The sequence below is a fragment of the Melospiza melodia genome, chromosome 6, assembly GCF_035770615.1.
Source record: "Melospiza melodia melodia isolate bMelMel2 chromosome 6, bMelMel2.pri, whole genome shotgun sequence".
In the NCBI taxonomy this organism is placed as follows: Eukaryota; Metazoa; Chordata; class Aves; order Passeriformes; family Passerellidae; genus Melospiza; species Melospiza melodia.
In genome coordinates this window covers 75,503,063-75,523,311 of record NC_086199.1, presented here as the reverse complement: position 1 = coordinate 75,523,311, position 20,249 = coordinate 75,503,063, and the positions used below count along the sequence as shown (strand labels likewise).

General features: G+C 43.5%; 1 protein-coding gene across 2 annotated transcripts; it reads right to left on the bottom strand.

The window, feature by feature from the left end:
• Positions 1–3,444: 3,444 nt before the first annotated feature.
• On the bottom strand, positions 3,445–19,058 carry LOC134419678 (serine/arginine-rich splicing factor 5-like). 2 transcript variants are annotated; one of them, XM_063159285.1, is made up of 8 exons: positions 18,958–19,058; positions 16,689–16,827; positions 13,170–13,240; positions 12,326–12,412; positions 10,783–10,855; positions 6,917–6,990; positions 5,910–6,020; positions 3,445–4,914 (listed from the first exon to the last, which is right to left on the bottom strand). In XM_063159285.1, the coding sequence occupies exons 2-8, from the start codon at positions 16,812–16,814 to the stop codon at positions 4,623–4,625; spliced, it is 834 nt and encodes a 277-aa protein (XP_063015355.1). In that variant the 5' UTR covers positions 16,815–16,827; positions 18,958–19,058; the 3' UTR covers positions 3,445–4,622. The 2 variants fall into 2 exon arrangements, with proteins under 2 accessions (XP_063015355.1, XP_063015354.1); XM_063159284.1 differs by lacking the exon at positions 18,958–19,058 and adding an exon at positions 18,335–18,537.
• Positions 19,059–20,249: the final 1,191 nt, after the last annotated feature.

Below are 20,249 nucleotides of genomic sequence, written 5' to 3'. Positions count from 1 at the left end.
CAGAGGGATGGTATCTTGAAACCACACAGACCCTGATTCTGCTCCCAGGTGCCAAGAGTGAACCAAGAAAGCCAGCTGAGTCCCCCTGAAGTAAAAAGACTGATGGAGAAGAAGACCTGAACTCCTTCTGTAGGGGCTGTGGATGTTGTCTTGGGGTAGCCCTGACTTTGGAAGGGGACTGGAGTGTGGAGAGGCTGCCTTGAGGAGTTGATTGGTAGGGGCCAGAGGTCTCGGGTGAACGCAGGGAAGGAGCCCCCAGCCAGCCAGCCTGCAGGACAGGAGTAACAGCCCTGTTGTAGGGTGGTTAAACACAGCAGAACACCATTCTGCTCAGAAGTCACGCCTAGGCAACAAGACATTTTCTCCAGACCAAGGCAGAGGTTGTTTCCGGAAGCGCTGTTGTCAGCAGACTCCAATATCCAGCGTGTCCCTACCACTGTCCAGAAGCCGCCCGTGGCCCAAGGGTGCAGCTCCCGTTGGGGGCAGCTCCTGTGGGTGCACGTGAGGGGGAGGAGGAGGATGGGCATGGCGGTGGCCGCTTCCTCAGCAGACAGTTCTGTTTCTCACTCTAGTGCAGAAGAGAAGCATTTGTTAGCTCTCACTACTTCTGAGCCTATGTAACCACTCTCCTCTCAAGATTAGCGGGTGTAGGTTTCCTGGGTGGCTGCAGTTTCATACCTGGATCTTAATTCAATCTGTCCATCTCCCTCCTTCACCCTGCCAGAGCTCACAAGGGTGGGCAGCCCGACCCTTGGTGAAGCTGTCGGTCTGTGTTGCTAATAAGATGTTGTGGGGATCGGGGGAGCGGCCCTGGAACCACCACTGGGCTGGAGAAACAGGTCCACAGCCCTTCAGAGCATTTCTCACCGTGGCCGTCATGACAAAGAGACTTGCAAGGGCTCGAGGAAATGCCAGGGAGTCCAAATGATGGGACCTGGATTATCTGCACACACAGACGTGCCTTCCAACAAGCAGGTCCTTCAGGAGATCCGCACGTGGCTCACCTCCATGGCTGTATTCGAGCCTCCCCCGCCGCTCCTCCGCCTTTCCTTCCGCTCCCCGGCAGGTGAACGTGCTGCAAACCACACGGGCGGCCGAAGGCAGAGCTCCGTGTGTGTGTGGGTGTGTCTGTGTGTATCTGTGTGTGCCGGGGCGTTCCGCAGAGGCAAAGCTCTGGGTCACCCGCGCGATTTTGAGGCGATTTTGATGCGATTTTGGAGTTTCTGGCGGCGCGCGTTCCGTGAGGCGGTGCCACAGCGCCCCCTGGCGGGCCGGGCCGCGCGGGGCTCGCTCGGTGCCCGGGATCCGCCCCGCGGGAAGCGGCGCTGGCATTTCGAGCTGGGATGGCGCTGCTGCCGTGCCGGCAAACCCCGCTGGCACCTGAACAGCGCCGTCACGGTGAGGAAGCGCGTGGGCAGCCGCAGAGCCCAGCCCGAGGCAGCCCCTGCGCTGCGTCACAGCGCAGCTCCACCGCAAGCACACGCGTGAGCCGCTCCCAGCGCACCCCTCTTCCACGCACTGCGGGCGCTGCTGGTCAGGGAGCAGAGATGCTCGTGGGAGGGCAGCACAGCGCACAACGCGGGTTTGTGAGGCCTGAGCAGGGTTAAGTAAATTCACTCAGGTTTTGAGGTGTTTGCGGTGAGATTTGGGGTCTCAAAATATACTGTCATTGGTTCTCGCTGGGAAATACAGTATAGTGCAATAATCTTGGTGCTCGCAGATAAGAGAGACGAGGTGCTAGACTAAAGGAAATTCTAGAGTGTGTAGAATAAGCAGATGTGGGGTTTAGACCATCCAAGTGCCAGAACTGGGGAAAGGTAAAGTAAATGGAAACAAACAGAGGGCAAGTGTGGGCAGAAATCTTGCAGCAAGCATTTTGGGCAAACCTGGAAGGCCAGTCTACACGATCAGTAATGGTTCTTGCACAGTGCTAGAAACAGGCTGTGACAATTTGAATGAAAAGAACAGGGAAACTTTAAACATGTAAGAAAACCTGTGTGTTTTTGAGCACATCACTTTTCAGCTAAGGCATTCACAGGAACTGGCAGTGATGCAGGGAACATGGCAATGGCCGTATGTGTAAGAGACAGCAGAGCTGCTTGCCTATACTTGTTAAACAGCCAGTGTGACCCAAAGCTTTACTGGGAAAAATACATAGAAAGGACAAAACCAGTGCAACCAACACCAACACTTCAGACTGAAGCACTAGATGTGGTCTTAAGTCCATGTCTGGTGAATTCCATTTTTGGCTGGAGGCATGAAAGGCATAGGCTGTGAAGAGAGGCCCTTGAGCCTTTGCTGGAGCGGGGCAGAGCGATGCAGGTATGGATCCTAGGGCTGTTCCTACTCGGGATCATGTTGTTCCTCCAGCACGGTTTGGAAAGACAAATGTCTTGTCCTCGAACACAGGCCACACCCTTCTCAGCCCCTTTTCACAGTCCCAGGAGCAGTGGCACAGGGACAGCCAGTAGATGGCATGAGCTGGAGCCAAACCTGCTCAGCAAGGAATCCTGGCCTTCCTGGCAGGAATATTCCTCATCCTCCTCCTCCTCACCTCCTTTTGTTTGGCAACCACATCTGAACACACAAACAACACTCACTTTCCTTTTCTCATCAATAAAGCAGAGATGTGATGTGGCCAAGCACAATAAAGTTTATCTTCATGAACCACTGGGATACCCTTGGATCAAAAGCTGTGTGTTAAACTGACAAAAATGTCATTAGTAATAAAGAAGTGCCATAAACATCACAGAAAATATGCTCTTGTTTTGGGGGGATGATGCAGCCAGTTGCTGAAATGCAAATCATTGCAGTGCTTGACTTCCAGGTGACTGTACCCCATGCTGCAAGCAGTTTCATGCTGTAGGATAAGGCTTCCTTCCCTTGGGAGGAAAATATCCTGTGGTAAGAGAACTGCTAGCACATCATGCCAAACATTGCAAAGAATGAAAGAATAGTTTGGGTGGGAAGCGACCCTAAAAATCTAGTTCCAAACCCCTGCCATGGCAGGGTCACCAGCAACATGGCTTTACAAAGGGTGTTAGCCTTGAAGCCTTATATGTACACAAGTTGTGTAGGCAATCTAAGAATCTCCAGTACAGTATTTCAGAAGTGACAAATGAATTTACCTCTAGTAAGATTCTAATTCCCATGGCCATTTGGTTGTTGGTTCCTCTGTTGAAGTGTCAGAGCAGAAGGTATCACACAAACCTGTGTGCAAGGACTGCAGAAAGAATCCTTTTGCCATTTATTCAAACAGCCACTGCTGGCCATGACAGTAAAATCCTATCCTGTCCTCCAGTTAGTCAGCATCTCGTCACTTACAACTGGTTTCTATTTTCCATTTTCTTGCTTCTATACGGGTATACCTACAAAAAAATTTCTTCATGATCGTGTCAGAAAGACTGAAGTGAGCTACAGCAACAATTAAACAAAACTGCAAAATAAGCCAGAAAAAGGATTGATTTTATTAGGAATGGTACATTTAAATACATGTAAGACTTTGGGATTAATTTACATATTTCTTCCAAAAATGTTTCCCTTCTTTGACAATACAGAAGTTAAAAAAAAATATCTAATTCCAAATTGTAAGAACAACAGTATTTGCAGTGGAAATTTCTAATAATCAAAACAAGTGTGCATTCCGGAGATTTTGACAACACTTTTCCTGGGAATTTTTTTTGCTGCTCTCATTACTAAAATAACCTTCCTTTCCATCAAGACTATTGCTAGTCATACACATGTTATTCAGTATCACACTTTTGGGTATGAAAGCTATGTCACTTTTATAAACATCAAAAACATGGACATGCATATTGACATTTCTGTGCAGTTTTATGAAGTCACCTGTCAAATAAGGCCTATACATACAATACCACATACTAGTGAATTACTGTAAAATTATTATAATGGATTCCCAATAAACCTGACATCTGGATGGTATGTCTTACTTTAACAGAAAATTCCAGCTTTCATTACTGCTTAACATTGTATTAATCCATTATCCAAGTGAGCAATATTCAACTAACCAATGTGTATTCCTGAAAGTCTTTTGCAAATTAAGCATATTGTCAAGGTCATGTAAAGCTGGAACTTAAACAGCCTGTTAAGCCAAGCAACAGGGAAAAAGGGGAACTCTAAACTAATTTTATCTGGTCCATTCATTCTCGCACAGAAAAGTAGCCACAGAACCTTAAAGGAATTAAATCTATACTTCCTGTTCTCAGACTTAATACCAAGGACAAAAGCTAACATAGTATTTTGGAAGTCAAAGGCCTTGGAGGTGGAGGGGAAAGTAGGGGCAAGAGAGGGAGAAAGCAGCGTATTGTCTCATCCCATTACCTCAGCATTATGTGTACATAATATATCTATGATAGAAATGTTTACTAATAGCAGGGAAAAAAATAAAAAAGACTTCCCACTCCAGACTTCACTGAAAGAAGAAAGCTGACAGCCAGCCCCTCCTCACAGAGATGGCCTATTTGATGACAGGCACTTTGGCAATGTAAGAGGAGGTCACCCTTTCATCATGTTAACTCTTCCCCTCCCAGATCTCACATAAAACTTGTCTCAAGTCTTGAAGAAACTTGAATCAAATTAATTAATACATCTCTCAAAGCAGGTTAACTACGGCTGTGAGCAGAGCTCGACCTAGAACGAGATTTTCTTTTAGAAGAAGAGGGAGAGGGGGAAGAAGCTATCAAGCTGGAGCGGTGGCTTTTGTGGGAGTAACTCTTTTTGGGAGTGCGACTGCGAGAGCGAGAGCGGGATCGAGAGCGAGAGCGGGACCGAGAGCGGGAGCGGGACCTGGAGCGGGACCTGGAGCGCGAGCGGGAGCGGCTGTCCGAGCGGGAAGATCCCGTGGACCTGGACCTGCTGCGAGATCTTGAGTAGCTCCTCGACCGAGATCTGCTTCTAGAAAAACAAAATTAAAAGCTGTAGTCTCACCTCTTGCTAAATTTAAAACAATCGTGTAAAATTCACAGCTTCTCTGTACGCGCGGCCCATCCATGTGAACCTGTGCAAGCGCTGTTCACAGCATTCAGCCGTTTCACAGGGCTGCTAGGTTTCTGCTCTGCTCCATCATGACTGCATCTTCCTAGGTGAAGGCCAGCAGGAACTGCTGGCCTTGACACTCTCTGCTAGTGGCACAATATGAACTGCCTAATAAAAGAGGCCTTTCCCCAGCTCCTGCCAGGAGGAGAGAAATCAATTTTTAGGCAGGGGAATCTCTATCAAAGAACAATTCTTTGTCTGCAAACATCCTGCCTTGAAGTATCATTTAATTTATCAAGAAAAACACAGAAATGGAACTTTATACCTGTGGTGTTTATTCTCTGTAGAAATGCCATGCAAACCAGAGTTTCTTTCAAGAGGCTAAGTATCTAAAGGTGTGGATCACCAGAACACTTTAAGGCCGTAGAGTTTTAACACCTTCACTAGTAATGCATCCCTTTTTTAATGGAAAGAGATAATGAAAGAGCTGCAGCCAACATGTTTTTTAGTGACTGAACAGCAGAACTGCTTAGGAAAAATGCAAGCAAGCTAACTGATTTTCTTTTATTCTCACGAACAAGTTGGCTTTCAAACTATTTGAGAAATATTTCACAGGACTGTGAAACAGCTTTCCTTTAAATTAAACGTTTTTAACAACAAAATTCATGTTTTAAGAAGTTCCTTCTTTATAACACCACAGTTTGTCTTTAAAAAAATTTTACTCACATCCAAAAGTGTTCTTTTTACCCTGTTTAAGCAAGTTAGTTCTTATCTTAATCTGTTTACACTGCTAAAAAGTGGTTCTGTGCAGTGATATTTAGCTTGGGGCCAAAAAAACTACATAATCAAACTTTGGCACAAATACTACCCAAATCCATGCCCTCAGCAGATTTTTATCATGCCAAGTGACATACCTATGCCTTCTGTGGTCTTCAGTCAGTTTAATTCTGCGTCCATTCAGCTCAGTGCCATCCAGTTTTTCCAGAGCACTCTTCATGTCACTGTAAGATGCAAACTCCACAACCCTGTATACCATAATAAAATGAAAGAAAAGTTACAGAGAAGCAAAAAAAGTAAGGAGAGCAAGTGTTTTTTAATCTGTTTATTCACAGCTGTTTTATCTTCTGAAAGCTAGTTTTTAACATGGTTAATAAGAAAATATGACACCAACAGTCCTAGTTATCCATACCTCTCACATCTACTTAAACAATAGCAGAACTGCCATCTGCAAGGAGATGGAGAAAGTGCAGGAAGCTACACAAACCTGCATCAGCTGAGGAAATACCTTTCAGTCCTCCACTAAACTGCATCCCAAAGCTGCCCATGAAACAAAACAAGTCTGCACTATCTTCTGACCTATTTAAGAATTTTAACAGTGAATAGACAAGTCCAATCTTTGTGGTTTTTAAAGTTTGAACTCAAAAAAGGGTCTATGTTGCATTGGTTTGCAGTGGTCCAAGAGCAGTTCTGCCAGCACAGACACTTTATTCACCCTTCCTTCCCTCCTGCTTTGTTGTGCAGGATCTTTGTAGTCTGCAGAACTGAGAACAGAGAGTGGGCAGGCAGGTATTCCCCATGGAAGTTGGTTATGTTCATTTCCCATGACTCTGACTGCTGAACCAGTGTAGAGCAGCCACAGACAGGTGGTGTTTCAGCCTCAGGCCTCAGATCATAAATGATTATATAAAAATAAGACAGCAGGGCTTAACATTTGAAAGGAATTCGCCCTTCCTTTCCTGCTTTCATGATCGAGAATAGAAACTGAACTCCTAGTTACTATCAGTTCATGTTTTGGATTGTTTTGGTTCCTTAACGGGAGAAATTTCAGCATCTAAGCCGCCCCATAGATCTGTATTTTCACTTCTTCTGTATTAGAGGAAAAATCATGCCCATATCACACAAAGACACAAAATGAACTTACCCTTCATTCCTGTTGTTTCTGTGTGCATCCACATAAGTGACCTCCCCTGCCTTTCTCATGACATCTTTCAAGTCCTACAGCAAAAGTTAACATTTTAGTTTGAACGGGACACGAATCAGTCAGGTAGCAGAATACTCCCCTAAAACTTTCCCTGCTGAAACTGCTTAATGCTTTTTAATTTCTATATATTAAAAAAATATATATAATTTAGAAAAAGTTTCTGAAACAGCTTATGAAATAGCAGCTGCATATAGAAAGGATGCATCATTTTACAGCTACAGTGAATAAACCACTGCTTTCAAGATAATCCTACATCCCAAAACCTGCTGTTATGAAAACACAATGCAATACTTAAAATACCAACATGTCCCCTGAAATCAGAACTGAAGAAGTGCAGTAGTATTAAATCCAGATTTTCATAACTAAAGTCTCAGTTAAATGACATTCCAAAAAGTGTAGACAAATTCAACCTTTATGCTCACCTCCCCCAGTTTCAAAATAAAATTAAAAGCAAAAAGGTCTAACTACAATGTAATTAAAAATTTTACAAAGGAATTTTTCTTTAAAAGTTTCATTTGAGTATCCGTCACGCTACAGTGTCACATCAATGGACATCCTTGTCTTAAACTTAACAGAGGCTAAACGTGGACAAGTAAAATTACTTGCTTAGCAATAGGAGAAAGTACAAACAAATAATGCAAGAGGTCACAAAAAAGCTAAACATTTGTCTAAGTTAAGGCAGCACTTTTACCCAACAGTATCTGGCATTTTATAATCCCACACTACTTACCGCAGCACACCACAAGTGGCAGGTGATATAAGAAGGTACCTTAAGCAAAGAGCTGCTTGTCCAATACCTAGCTGGCCAAGAGGAACTCTCTTACATGAGAAAGGCAGTGATGGCTCATAGCAATATGCTTCACGGAGGTACCAGAGGCCCTGAAAGCACTGGACATAGTCTCCAGTCTCCAGAAGTGGCTAAAGAACCCGAGGATGATCTGTGCTAGCCAATCGAGATCAAACCCAGGCAAACCAAGATCTAGACTGCCAAAAAACAGGAGTGTCATAGGAACCAAAAGGAAAATTCAGAACAGGCCAAACCCTAGAATTTCAGCCACTAGAAAACCCCCAAATCTTTGGTTCTTTTTCCTCCACACAAGAAAAATGAAGGTTAACCAAATCAAGGTTGTTAGAAGAAGTTCAAAATGCACTTGGTTAGAATTAGAAATACGCTTCAGGAACAAAAGACTACAAAACAAAAAGCCAAGAAAAAACTTTAGAACATTTGCCACAGAATATAAAAAAGCTCAGTTTTATCTAGTATTTTGATTCAATAGTTTTATGTTAAAAACTGGTATGTGGAAAGTAGTAGATATTCTCCTTGTTTCACAGGTCTTACTATAAAGAAACCCTAACAGCAAATGAAAATCGGTCCCTGTTAGTACCATTAAAAACAATACTTCAAACTACCTCAATTTAGAGATGATAGACAAAATTTTGGCTCTGCTCAAGTCAATGAGACTTTAACCAGACCAGGACTGGTAAGTCAAAAGGGAGTTAAAAAGTGTTAATCTACACAATTATTTCTCAAATCAGTAACTTTAGGCTTTAAGACTGAGGCTCCCACAAGACTGCCATACTATGTGCTGAATCCTAAGAAACATTAACATGAAATATCATTTGCAATCGCAATGTCAACACAATTAAGACGCCAACATTATTTCTCAAAAGAGGAAGTGTGCATGTGTTATAAAATCTCAACATTCTGTAGTTAGGGAAATGTTTTAAAAGTTACCTGGTATCACCTAACCAGTGCAACAATCAAATTTTATCTTAAGTTTACTGTTCTGGGTCACCTTAAATAGCACAAGAAAACCCTGTTGTCCTTAGCACCAGAGAGATAATAAGGTGTAGGGCAACCATAAGTACGAAAATATATCTTGATGTAATACAGACCTACTTTTCTCAACTGCTTGAAAATTTGATACAGGGAAACTGATAAGGTTGGTTGGAAAGCTCTAAACATGCAGAAATACATGTTTGCTAAAAAAAAAAAAAAAGGAGAACATCTAGCAGTTTGTCCACTACTTAGAGATGGGATTATCTATTAACAATACAGTCAACAATCTGAGGAAACTGATCTGAATAGAAATTTTTCTGGCTTTTTCTATGTTTAAATATCCCAACACAGTAACTTTTAAGGGAGATAAATGTTCTCAAAGTATGGGGATCTGGACACACCAAAGATTAAATTCTGTGTGCAAGTTTAAAAACAACGTTCCATAACGTGTGTGCTTCCTAGCAGGGATTAGAAGGGAAGAATAATGGCACTACTGTTAATGGATTAGCTATTTTAATGTGTTACAAGTAGCACAGTTAGAAGTTAAAACACTATAGTCAGTACCAAAGCAGTACAACTTCAAAAGTAAATGTAGCTTGCATATGGTTGTTACCTTCAAACAATGTCTGCTTATGCAGGTATCGAAAAGTCTCTTATGATAACTTATAATATATTTAAGAGACATTAAAACATTTAATTAGAATACTAAAAGATTCATCAGTATGAAATCTGAATTGGGTGGGCTTTAGATTAAAATGTAAGTACACATAAAGCCATTATAAATATTCACAAGTAAAAGAAAGTTACAAAAATGTTAATTTTTTTTCAAGTTATGCATTTAACATTGAACAGCCTTATAGGATTCGTTTTCCTTAACACTCCAGTATAGCTTACTTCTCTGGTCCCTACTGTTGTTTCCAAGTGACAATCTCTTCATATATGTAACTGCGTAGCAAACCCAGAAGATATTTAGATTAAATCCAGTTGATGATCACCTCAACTCAGCTGGTTTTCTTTAGTTACTCAATAATTAACACAACTGTTCTATTACAAACCCTTTGAACCTGTCATGCAGAAGATAAACTGAGTTCGACCGTTGATCTAAGTGGATTGCACCCAACTCTTACGAAACACATCAGCAGAGCTCCAGGCAAACCAAGAAGCCTCCTTGTGGGGAAGCAGCTCCAAGGCCGAGGCTTTGAACATTCAACATGTCCTACTGCATCTTTCAGGACTTCAACCAAAGTCTCTTTATTCAAAGAATATATAGCTTAATGAACAACACTAAACTCCACTATTCACTCACCTTTTGTAAATAGCATCTGTTGCTATGTCCTTACAAAGTGAACTTCCTATACACTGTACACTACACAGAACATAACTAAAACAATTGATTACATGGCTATTCTGTTAAAAGCCAGCTAAATATTAGCAAAACATTAGCAAGAGGTGAAAAAACAACAAAAAAAAAAGATGGTAAGAAAGCTTCAAATTACAAGTACTGAAAGTCTGGGTTTTTAAAAAAAGGATCTACAATAAGCATAGTCAACATAGTAGCTCTCTTAAAATTTCCTCTATTAATGATGTATTACCAGAATTCTCAATCATTAACTGGGTCACAAAAATATTTTGCAAAATGTAAGAAAAGACTATAAATTACAACCAAAACAAAGGCATGCATCTCCAGGTGTAACGATACAACAGAATGACATAGTTTGAATTAATGCAATGTTTCAATATTTTAGAAACAACTTAAGAGTCTTCCAAAGTTCTATCAGCTGGCAAATAGAATCAGGAATCTGTTCCCAACTACAAAATCTAGTTACAGAATATTTGCGCAGCTTTGAAACAAAGGACTTCTGTAAGTGCTTGAATGCTAATTTTCACCAATCCCTGAAGCTTTTTTCTTATTTTTTGTTGACATTAAATATTTATGATGGCTTTATTAAGAAATTAGACTGAACACAGTCTACTTACGGAGTAGTAAAATAAGGTGTAAAAAAGCGAAGGCAAGATGCTAACTCACCTGCCAGCTGATACGGGATGAAAGGTTTTCAACAATGATCCTGTGTTCAGTACGAACAGGAGGCCCATACCGGCTGGAAGAATTCAAAGGGGACAAAAAAGAAAAAAATCTCCAGTGTAAGGAATGTAAAGCTTAGGAAATCTGACATTTTCTACAGGTCGCTGAAAGATTTAAGTAATTTCCTTATTGCTGGACTGCAGACTTGATTCTTCTTAGTCAAGAGTACATTTAAGACTCCGCTAGAATAGTGTCCCGAGCTTTTTTGGAACACCCGGATCTGCCAAGTATTTAAACAAGAGGACTCAGAGATATAAAAGTGGCAGGATGACTCTCATTTTTCCATTATTGCAAACCTCTTCTTGTCTAGTACTAGCAGTCTGACATCATGAACATGACCACAACGTCAGATGCCCACGACCTTCAATCAAACAAACTTGCTACTTTGAAAGTTCACTTGTAGCCTGGACCTTGGACCAATTACACCACACCAAGGTTACTGCCACTAAAGTAAAAAAAATCCAATTAACACGCTTGCATATGCAAATCAGATGTTCCAGACATTGGTTGGTAACTGGCAGCAATTCTGACTTTGCAAATGATGTGAAGGTTTATGTCCCATGTACCTTCATCTTTCTTCCAAACTCTACTCTGCACAGGCCACAGCTATGAATGTTTCTACAGAGTAAATTCTTCCACACATATTTCCTTCACACAGGTAGATATAAAGTGAGAAGATGTAATGTGTAGTTGGCTGACAGAATACATGCAAATCTGCAGAACTTTCACTGCATGTTGGCACAAGGTTCACCACTGGCTCTAATCACTGAAAGTGAACAACTCCACAAATACTGTGTGTCCTCTAGAGGTATTCTAGAGATGAGCTGTGTCCTGGTTTGCACATTCCATCACTGGAGAGAGACTCTCCTGCTTGGTCAGCAAACTTAGTCAACTGGTATTTACTAACACATGCAGAAGTGTTTATCTTGTGCCCTAGAACTGCTCCTTTTCTGGGCTGTGCTGAAATAAGCATTTGGATAATCATACAACTGGAAATGTGAAAACTTGGTTAGACAGTAAATACCTTGAATTACTGCTCTACAATATCCTACTTATCATGTAAGCTCAATTTGGTGACAAAAGCTGCAATAGAGAAGCTCTGCATTTCTCCTGACTTGGTGTTAAAATCAGCCAATCCAATTGCAGCAATACTCCTTCACATCATTTACATGACAGCAGGAAACAGGACCGGCATAGTGCCTACAATATGGCAAAGGCACATTTCATAATAGGTTTGTGAACCTCTGCGAGACAGTGAAACTGCTTTAAAATTCCCACTCTCCTCAGCCTGAGAGGGCAAGTAATAGTAATGAATCTGCAAGGTTTGAGAACATAAAACTTTTTTTTGTGAAGCTATACAGGGAACCAGAGCTGGATCCCTAAATCACATAAAGAAAACTCCAGCTCTTTTGTGACTGGAAGTGGAAAAGGACACAGTTCTTTTGTGACTGGAAGAGGAAAAGGACTGAGAGCCCAGACCACCTACCTAGATCCACTCTGCGACTGGTAATAACTGAACCGTTGTGAGAATCTTCCCCTTCCTCTTCGGGCTCGAGCATGTTCAATTGTGACCCTTGTGACAGGAACAAAAAAAAAACAAGCACATAAAAAAAATTAAAACAACAAACTTCAAGTATTTGACATTGACTGGAAGCAAATGTGCACAAGCAAGAATTATCTTGCCCTTGCAAGCAATGATTTATAACACAATCACTGGCATTTCTTAAAGAGCCAGACCAGTGTTTTTTCTCATTGGTCTCCCTCAGATTTTCATGAGAATTGTCATTGAGTCTGTAATTCAGACAAACACTTGAATATGCTCAACCAGTCCAGGAGTACTCACAAAGAGAAAAGAATACTAAAATAACCACCAACAACCTAATGACCTAACATACAGCTTCCATAATCACAATAAAAATTACTGCAACATTCAGTGACTATAGTTCACATTGCTGCCAACTGAAGGGCAATGATCCAAATGGTAACAGGCTATCATCAGCTTGTCTTCCGGTCAATAGGCAGATAAATACCAAATAAGTTCAATTCACTCTTACTAATTTTCCTAATGAGAAGATCCTGAGTTACCTCTGAAAGAGAACTAAGTGCAAGTAGAGAAAATGGTCAGCCCTGCTCTAAACTACTCCTCCCCCAGCCCCAAACTTATCTTTGCCTTAAACAAGACTGGATCCCAATGACTATCTTTAAAGTTATGGAAGGTACATCCCACCATAGAACCACAGGAAATGGGTGTCAGAGCACAAGATGATGCACTGCATTTAGATGCAAAGCACTTTTTCTATTCTTAAGGGAAAATATGGTATCACACTTACCTTTCATCACACAGCTCTTTACCATTTAGTTCATAAATTGCATCATCAGCATCCCTGTGGTCTTCGAATTCCTAAGAAGAAAATAGAAATAAAAATGTATTTTCCCTCACGGTACATGCAAGTACTAATAAATATACTTCTTTATAGATTTTACATTTCTACAGCAAGTATCACCAATAACTTTGAATAAGGAAACTAGTTCCTGGTACATTTATGAGTGAAAAGCCAACATGTTCCTAGTCACGATAATTTCTTCTCCCTCCATCCCACAAACTCCTTTTGCCTCCCCAGTTGTTTCAGTATAACTTATTTGCAGGACCTATTAATTAAACTACCTGGTTTGCTAACAAATATCTAAAATACTTTTGGGGACAGGTAGGGGAAACTACTTAAAGGCATATAATTTAAAACACAGCTCCACATACAGGAAAATTGAATATAACAGCATGAGCTGATCAAATGCGGGAGAGCTGTGCACTGCCAAAACTCCCTTAAGATTAAATTCTTGCTGAACCGGCAAAGAAAGAGTGAACCAGAAAAAAAAAGCCCTCCTAATTTTTTCAGAGTGAATTCAGTGACTAGCTGGGCAAAAAGATGCCCATGTAGGAAGAGTGTGAAACATAAGCCCTTCCTCAGCGCTGGCCACCTGCAGGTCCAGATCAGCTGTAACAAGCACAATTCCCTTCACTGTTGCAATGGAATCTGTCACTTTGCTTTTGGCAGAAATGCTGCTTTAGTCAGCCTGAGTAGCCTCTGCCCACTATCCAGCCTACTGGTTCTTGGCAAAGCTGCTTGCACAGCTCTGCAGGAAACTAGGTCAAGAAACCTACCCAGATGAAAAAACAGCCCACTTTGTGCAGGAGGTGGGGGTCAAAAAGTGTTATTTTTCAATCAGATCAGCTTCCCAGGTAGGTTCATTATGTGTGGCTGGATAACTGCAGCAACACCACGAGAGGCAAGGGGACAAAGGAAAGAAATAAAGCAGAGAGAACAAGCAGCTGGGTAGGGACTGCTGGCAGCAACAGTGCAGATGGAGAGAAAAAATTGTGGAACTGCAGCTTGCAAGGAACGAACAACAGAGAAGAAGCTTCCCAAGTTGAAGAAAGTGTTTGCATAACTATAAACAGCTTTTCAGAAGCAATACTGGCTTAAGCAATCTTCCCCCTTCTGCACTGAAATTTGCTTCACTACCAAGTGAAACATCACACACCCCTGCATAATGATGCAAAGATTATCTTAAAACACATAATTTAAGTCCAGCCCTTAAAAGTATCAATAGCTGGCAACTACAAGTTCCATTATGTCAACTACTTTCTAACAAATTGACCATGTGCAAGTCTATCTAACTTTATGGTTTGAAGTTTGAAAACACTATGTTCTGAAATCTACAAAATTTAAGTAAACATAATTAGTTTCAAAGATTAAGCAATGATTTTAATCAAGCACAACAAAACATGCTTTTAGCACTATAAGAATGTTCACTTGGTTTTATAATATGTTTTATAAACACAAGTCTTAAATAACAGAAAATAAAGATGGAACTGACAGCACAAGGCCAATAAAGTATCATGAAGGATAATGCCATTCCATGTGTTTATAAATGACATGGATGACAGGATCAAGCACAGCCTCAGCAGTTCTGTGTCTGACACTGAAGTGGGAGGACAAATAAATTTACCAGAATGAAAAACCATCCCACATAAAGACCTTGATAGGCAAGCAAGAATCACAAATCCTAATGAAAGATGGTCCATGACGTGCTGCATGTGGTGTCAGACAATCCCAAGCAGCAGAATGCGCTGGGGGCTGAGTGGCTGGAGAGCAGCTCTGCTGGAAAGGCCATGGAAATGCTCGTGGAGAGTCAGCCAAGCATGAGTCAGCAGCATGGCCTTGCTGCAATGGCAGCAAATCGTATCCTGGGCTGCATCCGTAGGAGTACAAGCAGCAAACTGAGGGGTGCTATTATTCCACCCCACCTGGCATTTGTTAGGCCACACCTGGAACACTGTGTCCAGTTTTGGTCTCTCCAGCTCATAAAAGACATTGAAAAATTGGACTGAGACTAGCAGAGGGCAACCAAAACTCATCAGAAGGTTGGATAACAAAGAGAAGCTGAGAGAGCTGTGTTTGTTCAGCAGGAAGAAAAGGCAGCTTCAAGGGAATACAGTCAGTCTTCCAAAACCTAGAACATAGTTACACAAAATGGAAGTGATTTCTGATATGGGTGCACAATGATAGGATGACAAGTATGGGAAGGAAAGTTGTTTAGCTGCAAAAAAAAAAGCATTTTATCCTGAGAACAATTGCATTATTTATATAAATTCATGAGACAATTATTCAAGCTTACTAGTGATCTTTGCAAAGAAAATGGCTCCACCTAGGAACTAGAGAGGAGGGAGGACTGACTGACTCGCTTACAGGAGTTGAACAGAAGCTGTTCCTGAATGAGTCAACAGCCCTGCCCGGGAAGAGAAGAGGAACACTCAAGGAAAGGGGACTGAGAAATACCAGCAATTGGAAAGAGCACTCTAAATATAAACTCAGGCTCGTGTCTACATCAGCCACTTACCTCCAGACTTTTAAGAGACGGGTATTTACCTGCTGGCAGCCAACAAGCAGCTCATAATGCAAGGGAACCAGAAACTACTATGTGTAGGAGTTAAGGAGCAATACTCACATGAAACTAAAGTAGGCAAAGCCTGTCCTTTTGTTCCTTTCCAATAACTTCACTCAAGGGATTGATCTTGGCAGAAAGAGTGACATGTAAGCCTGCCATTATGTGAGGGCAGTATCAGCCTTTCAAGTCTGAACTAAGTGCTGCACAACAGCTAATTCTCAATTCTCATGAGATAAGTTAAAACACAGGCTGATTCTGAGTCAATCTGTAAAGCTGCAAAATTTGGACACTTAGGAGCAGAGAGCTCTAGAAAGCAGTGGTACGTAACTGAGATACAATGAACTGTCTATTTAATTTCATAGTCTGGCAAGCATATATGCCCTACAAACATGTACTGATGATGAGTATGTTGAATTTCAGCTGCACAAGCCTTCAAAGCTGTGCTAATTGGATCCACCAGCCAGCACCCACTACACCAGCTGTCTTAGCCAACTAGTCTGCTTTTATGACAGGCCATTATTTAAAAAATATGACCAAGCAGACTGCAAGGGCTGCGAGTGGCACTTAAGTGGCTCTTATAAACTCTTCTTCTGGGTCAAGACTGCAAAACTTTGTACTGCCATAACAGAATATTTATACAGTCTTCAGAAATGAGGGGTAAATGTTAAACCCATGGAAGACTATGATCAAACAATGTATTTAATGTAGCTGGAATATTACAGAGATTTTAAGCAAAACCTGGCCATAACTGTAATCCAAAATTATGAAAAGCCTTCTGAAATGTTTATTAATATTTTCCATTTCCCACTGCAAATATTATCTTAAACATCTTCCTTCCTTGACATCATCCTAGCAAGGTTAGTACCTGCAAGAAGAGCAAGGAAAACAAAGCTGTAACTTACCACAAAGCCAAATCCATTCTTCAGATGGATTTCTCGTATGCGCCCATATCCCTTGAAGAACTTCTCCACATCCCGTTCACGAGCACGGGAGCTCAAGTGTCCAACAAAGACACGGCAGCCACTCATCTTAAGGGTGATGCTAAAAAAGAAAACAGCACCGTTTATCAGATTAACAAACTTTAAATAGGGTGATTAAGATCACTTTTACATCTCAGAAATCTTCGTTAAATAGGATTTGATTTTACTGCCCTCCAGGTACACATGTTAAAAGCCTGACTCTCTACAGCCAGAGAAAGGATAAAATCCTGTCTTGCTGACTTCTAGCAGAACCTACAAAGAACTTCCAGTTTTGCACTTTTTAATCATAAAGCTCAAAATCCCAAATCTGTAATTTCAAAGATTTTACTGCGTTAGCAGCTGCTGGGGAAAAAAAAAATCGTATGCTAATCATTAGAATAACAACAACAAAAAACATTCTTAAAACTTTTGCTTTCATCTAGAAAAATCTCTGCAATAAAATTTTATCAGCACACAAACGATAAATGGTAGCCATCAAATTATTTTCATTTCCAGTAACCATAAATATAAGTTACTTTAACAGTCTATCACGCTTTGAAGAAGAATTTTGCATTATGAGATTTCAACAATGGCAAAAATAAAAAAGGCTATTTGAGGCACTCAAATTTTTAAAGCTATCCACTGATCCAGTATATGTAATTCGAGATATTCTATGTAAAACTCTATTTTTAACCTTAAGGTGTCGCTTTTTCAATTTATGTGGTTTAAAAAATTTTAACATCTCATACCTGGAAAATATTAATTATTTGTCTCACTCAATGCACCTGCTGGCATAGAAAAAAAGCAAATATTTTGAGCCCTAAGGCATGGAAATATGACGTGATCTTGCACGACAATACTGGGCTCTAATGCAGGCAGAGTAAACAGACAACACGTCACGTTAGCTGTGAAAATAACTCCCGTCAGTCGGGATGCAGTATTTTGAATTAATGTGATTTACCTTCTCTGCTACCGTACACCCATTAGGTTTCTATCGAATACTTTCTTTACTCAGCCTTACCGTGCCCTCAGAGAAGTGCCGAAGCTTTGGAAGCCTGGGTACCGGGCGTTTTGTGGGGCGAGGGGTTGCACGGCGACAGCACTTACTTAGACCGGCCTCAGCCCCGAACCTCGGAAGAGCCTACGCTGCCCTGCGTAGCCATTCTCTCCTTTGTGCTCACCCGTGCACTGTGATGCCCACAGGGAAATCCAGTCCGGGGGGCTGGTTCAGCTCCCTCGCGGAGTGCCCGGGGTTCCAGCACACGGCTTCCCCGGGCACCCTGACCGCACCGGCACCGGCCCGGCCAGCCGCGGGCGTTACGGGAAAGGCAGGCCCTCGCAGAGGAAGGAAGGACAGCCTTACGTAACTGTGTGCTTTAAAACACGGCAAGAACAGCCACTTTGGTAACAGCGCTCGTTTTGGGAACAACAGAGATTTGAAAGATTAAAATGACAGCGTAACTGCTGTTCGATATTTTTAGTTCTAGAAAAATAAAGCGGGGAGAAGAATCACAAAAGGAAATGAACACGGGGTGGGTGGGTGGAACCGATCACCGTTAAAACTGTCAAATATACTGCGAAAGACTTACGAACAACCCATCCGCGCGTTATTTACTCATTATCAAGGAGCACAATGGATGCGAGATCTGCACTGACACCTGCGAGGCGCGGAGCTTCACGCGTCGCTCCTACCACAATGAAATCGAGCTCGCTCGCTGACGACTCAGTAGGTGCGGAAAAGCCCTCGGGAAGCACGGACCCGCAGCAAGCGGCCATCTGCTCCGCCCTCCTTTCGAGCCGTGAGGATCCGGGACTGCGCCAGGCCTGCGGCCTGCCCAAGGCGGCCGGGCCCTCTTCACACACAGGCCCGCCGCCATCACGGCGCCGGCCCACGCAGCGGCGTCGGCCCCTTCGGCTCCTCGAAGCTTTGCGCTCGCCTCCAATCCGCGACGGCTCCTCGCGGCCATCCCGCCGGGATCAGCCCCCCCGCTCGGGGCAGCGATGGATGGCGGTCCCCCCCCTCCTCCCCCCCCGGCCGCGGCCCCGCCGAGCGCTCGGGCCTGCGGCGCCGCGCGGCGCCAGCGCGGCCTCCGCCCGCCGCCCCCGGGCCTCGACCCGTTCCCGCCCCGCCGCAGGGTACCGCCGCCAGAACCCCGCCGGTGGCTCCCCGCGCCCGCCCCGGCCCCCCCGCGGTGGAGGGGCGGCCACGCACCGTCGCGGAGCGGCGAGTCCTGCTGGCCGTGAGGAAACCGCTCTGCGGCCGCGGCGACAATGGCTGCCGGCTGCTCCACCGACCGACCGCCGCGCGACCGCCGCGCCTGCGCACAGCCGCGCGCGCCGCCCCGCCCGCAGCGCGCCGCGCGGCACGACGGGAGATGTAGGCGCGGGGGGCAATGGCGGAGCGCCCCGAGGGCATCCCGCTCCCGGCCGCCGCCGCCGTCAGGGACATTTCCCGCTACACCGGGATGCTCTGAGCCCCGTCCAGTCTGGCCTTGCACACTGCCACGGGTGGGGCATCCACAGCTCCCCGGGGCGGCCCGTTCGTGCTGAACTGCCCGTGACTTTTTGTGTAAGACCTGGCAAAAGAGATAAAAACAATTCCGCTTTACACGTGGAGGGGAAAAGTCACACGTGCGGAGAATTCATCCGGAGTGATGCCCTCGGCAGCTCAGCCCTGCCAACACTCGTGTGCCGCGGCCCTCAGCACCATCTTCCCTTGGGCGCACAGAATGATCCGCTTTGGACAAGGCCGCAATGTTTATTGGGGATCGCTGACACCAGGGGGAAACCTTGGCTGGGGAAAAGCGTCTGGTGCACGTCCAGGCCTGGATGGCACAAGCAGTTTTTCCATGAATAAACGGCACACTCCTGCTTTATCAGTCAGATATATGACTTTATGGACTTCTTACAGTGTCATTAATGACAGTTTACAGTATGATGACCAAGATGAAAATTATCTCTTTTGTCAATGTAGCATAGCTTGTTAAGTCTTCACTGTCCCAATGCTTAAAATATATCTACAGTTTGGCTTGCCCATTTTTCCCCCCTTGTCTGACAGCATCGTGTCCGGATTTCCTGTTTTAACTTGAAGTAAATATCTAAGTTGCACTTATGATATTGCGTGTTAGATTCAGGCATCATTCAAATTTTTTGCCCTCTCTAGGAGGGAGATAACCTAGACACTAAACATTCACATAATAAATAGAATCTTTTAGGTTGCAAGTGATCCTCTTCATTCGTTCCCACTCAGGTATTGAATCATTCAGCCTTCTCCAGCTGAGCAATCCCAGCTGCTTGGCCTCTCCTTGCATGAGAAGTGGTCCAGTCTCACGCTCATCTTTGAGGTGATGTGCTGGATTTGCTTCAGTGAGTCCACGTCTCTTTTGTGGAGATAACACTCCAGATGTGGCCTCGCCAGTGCTGTGTAGAGGGGCAGAGTGGCCTCTCCTGACCCTCCAGGGACGCCCTGGCGAGTGCAGCTAGTGCAGCCCAGGATGTGGCTGT

Coding starts and splice junctions, on each gene's coding strand:
- LOC134419678 (XM_063159284.1), bottom strand. Junction 12,413..13,169: donor AAAGAGCTGTGTGATGAAAG/GTAAGTGTGATA, acceptor TCCTGTCACAAG/GGTCACAATTGAACATGCTC. Junction 4,915..5,909: donor GAAGACCACAGAAGGCATAG/GTATGTCACTTG, acceptor TTGTTTTTCTAG/AAGCAGATCTCGGTCGAGGA.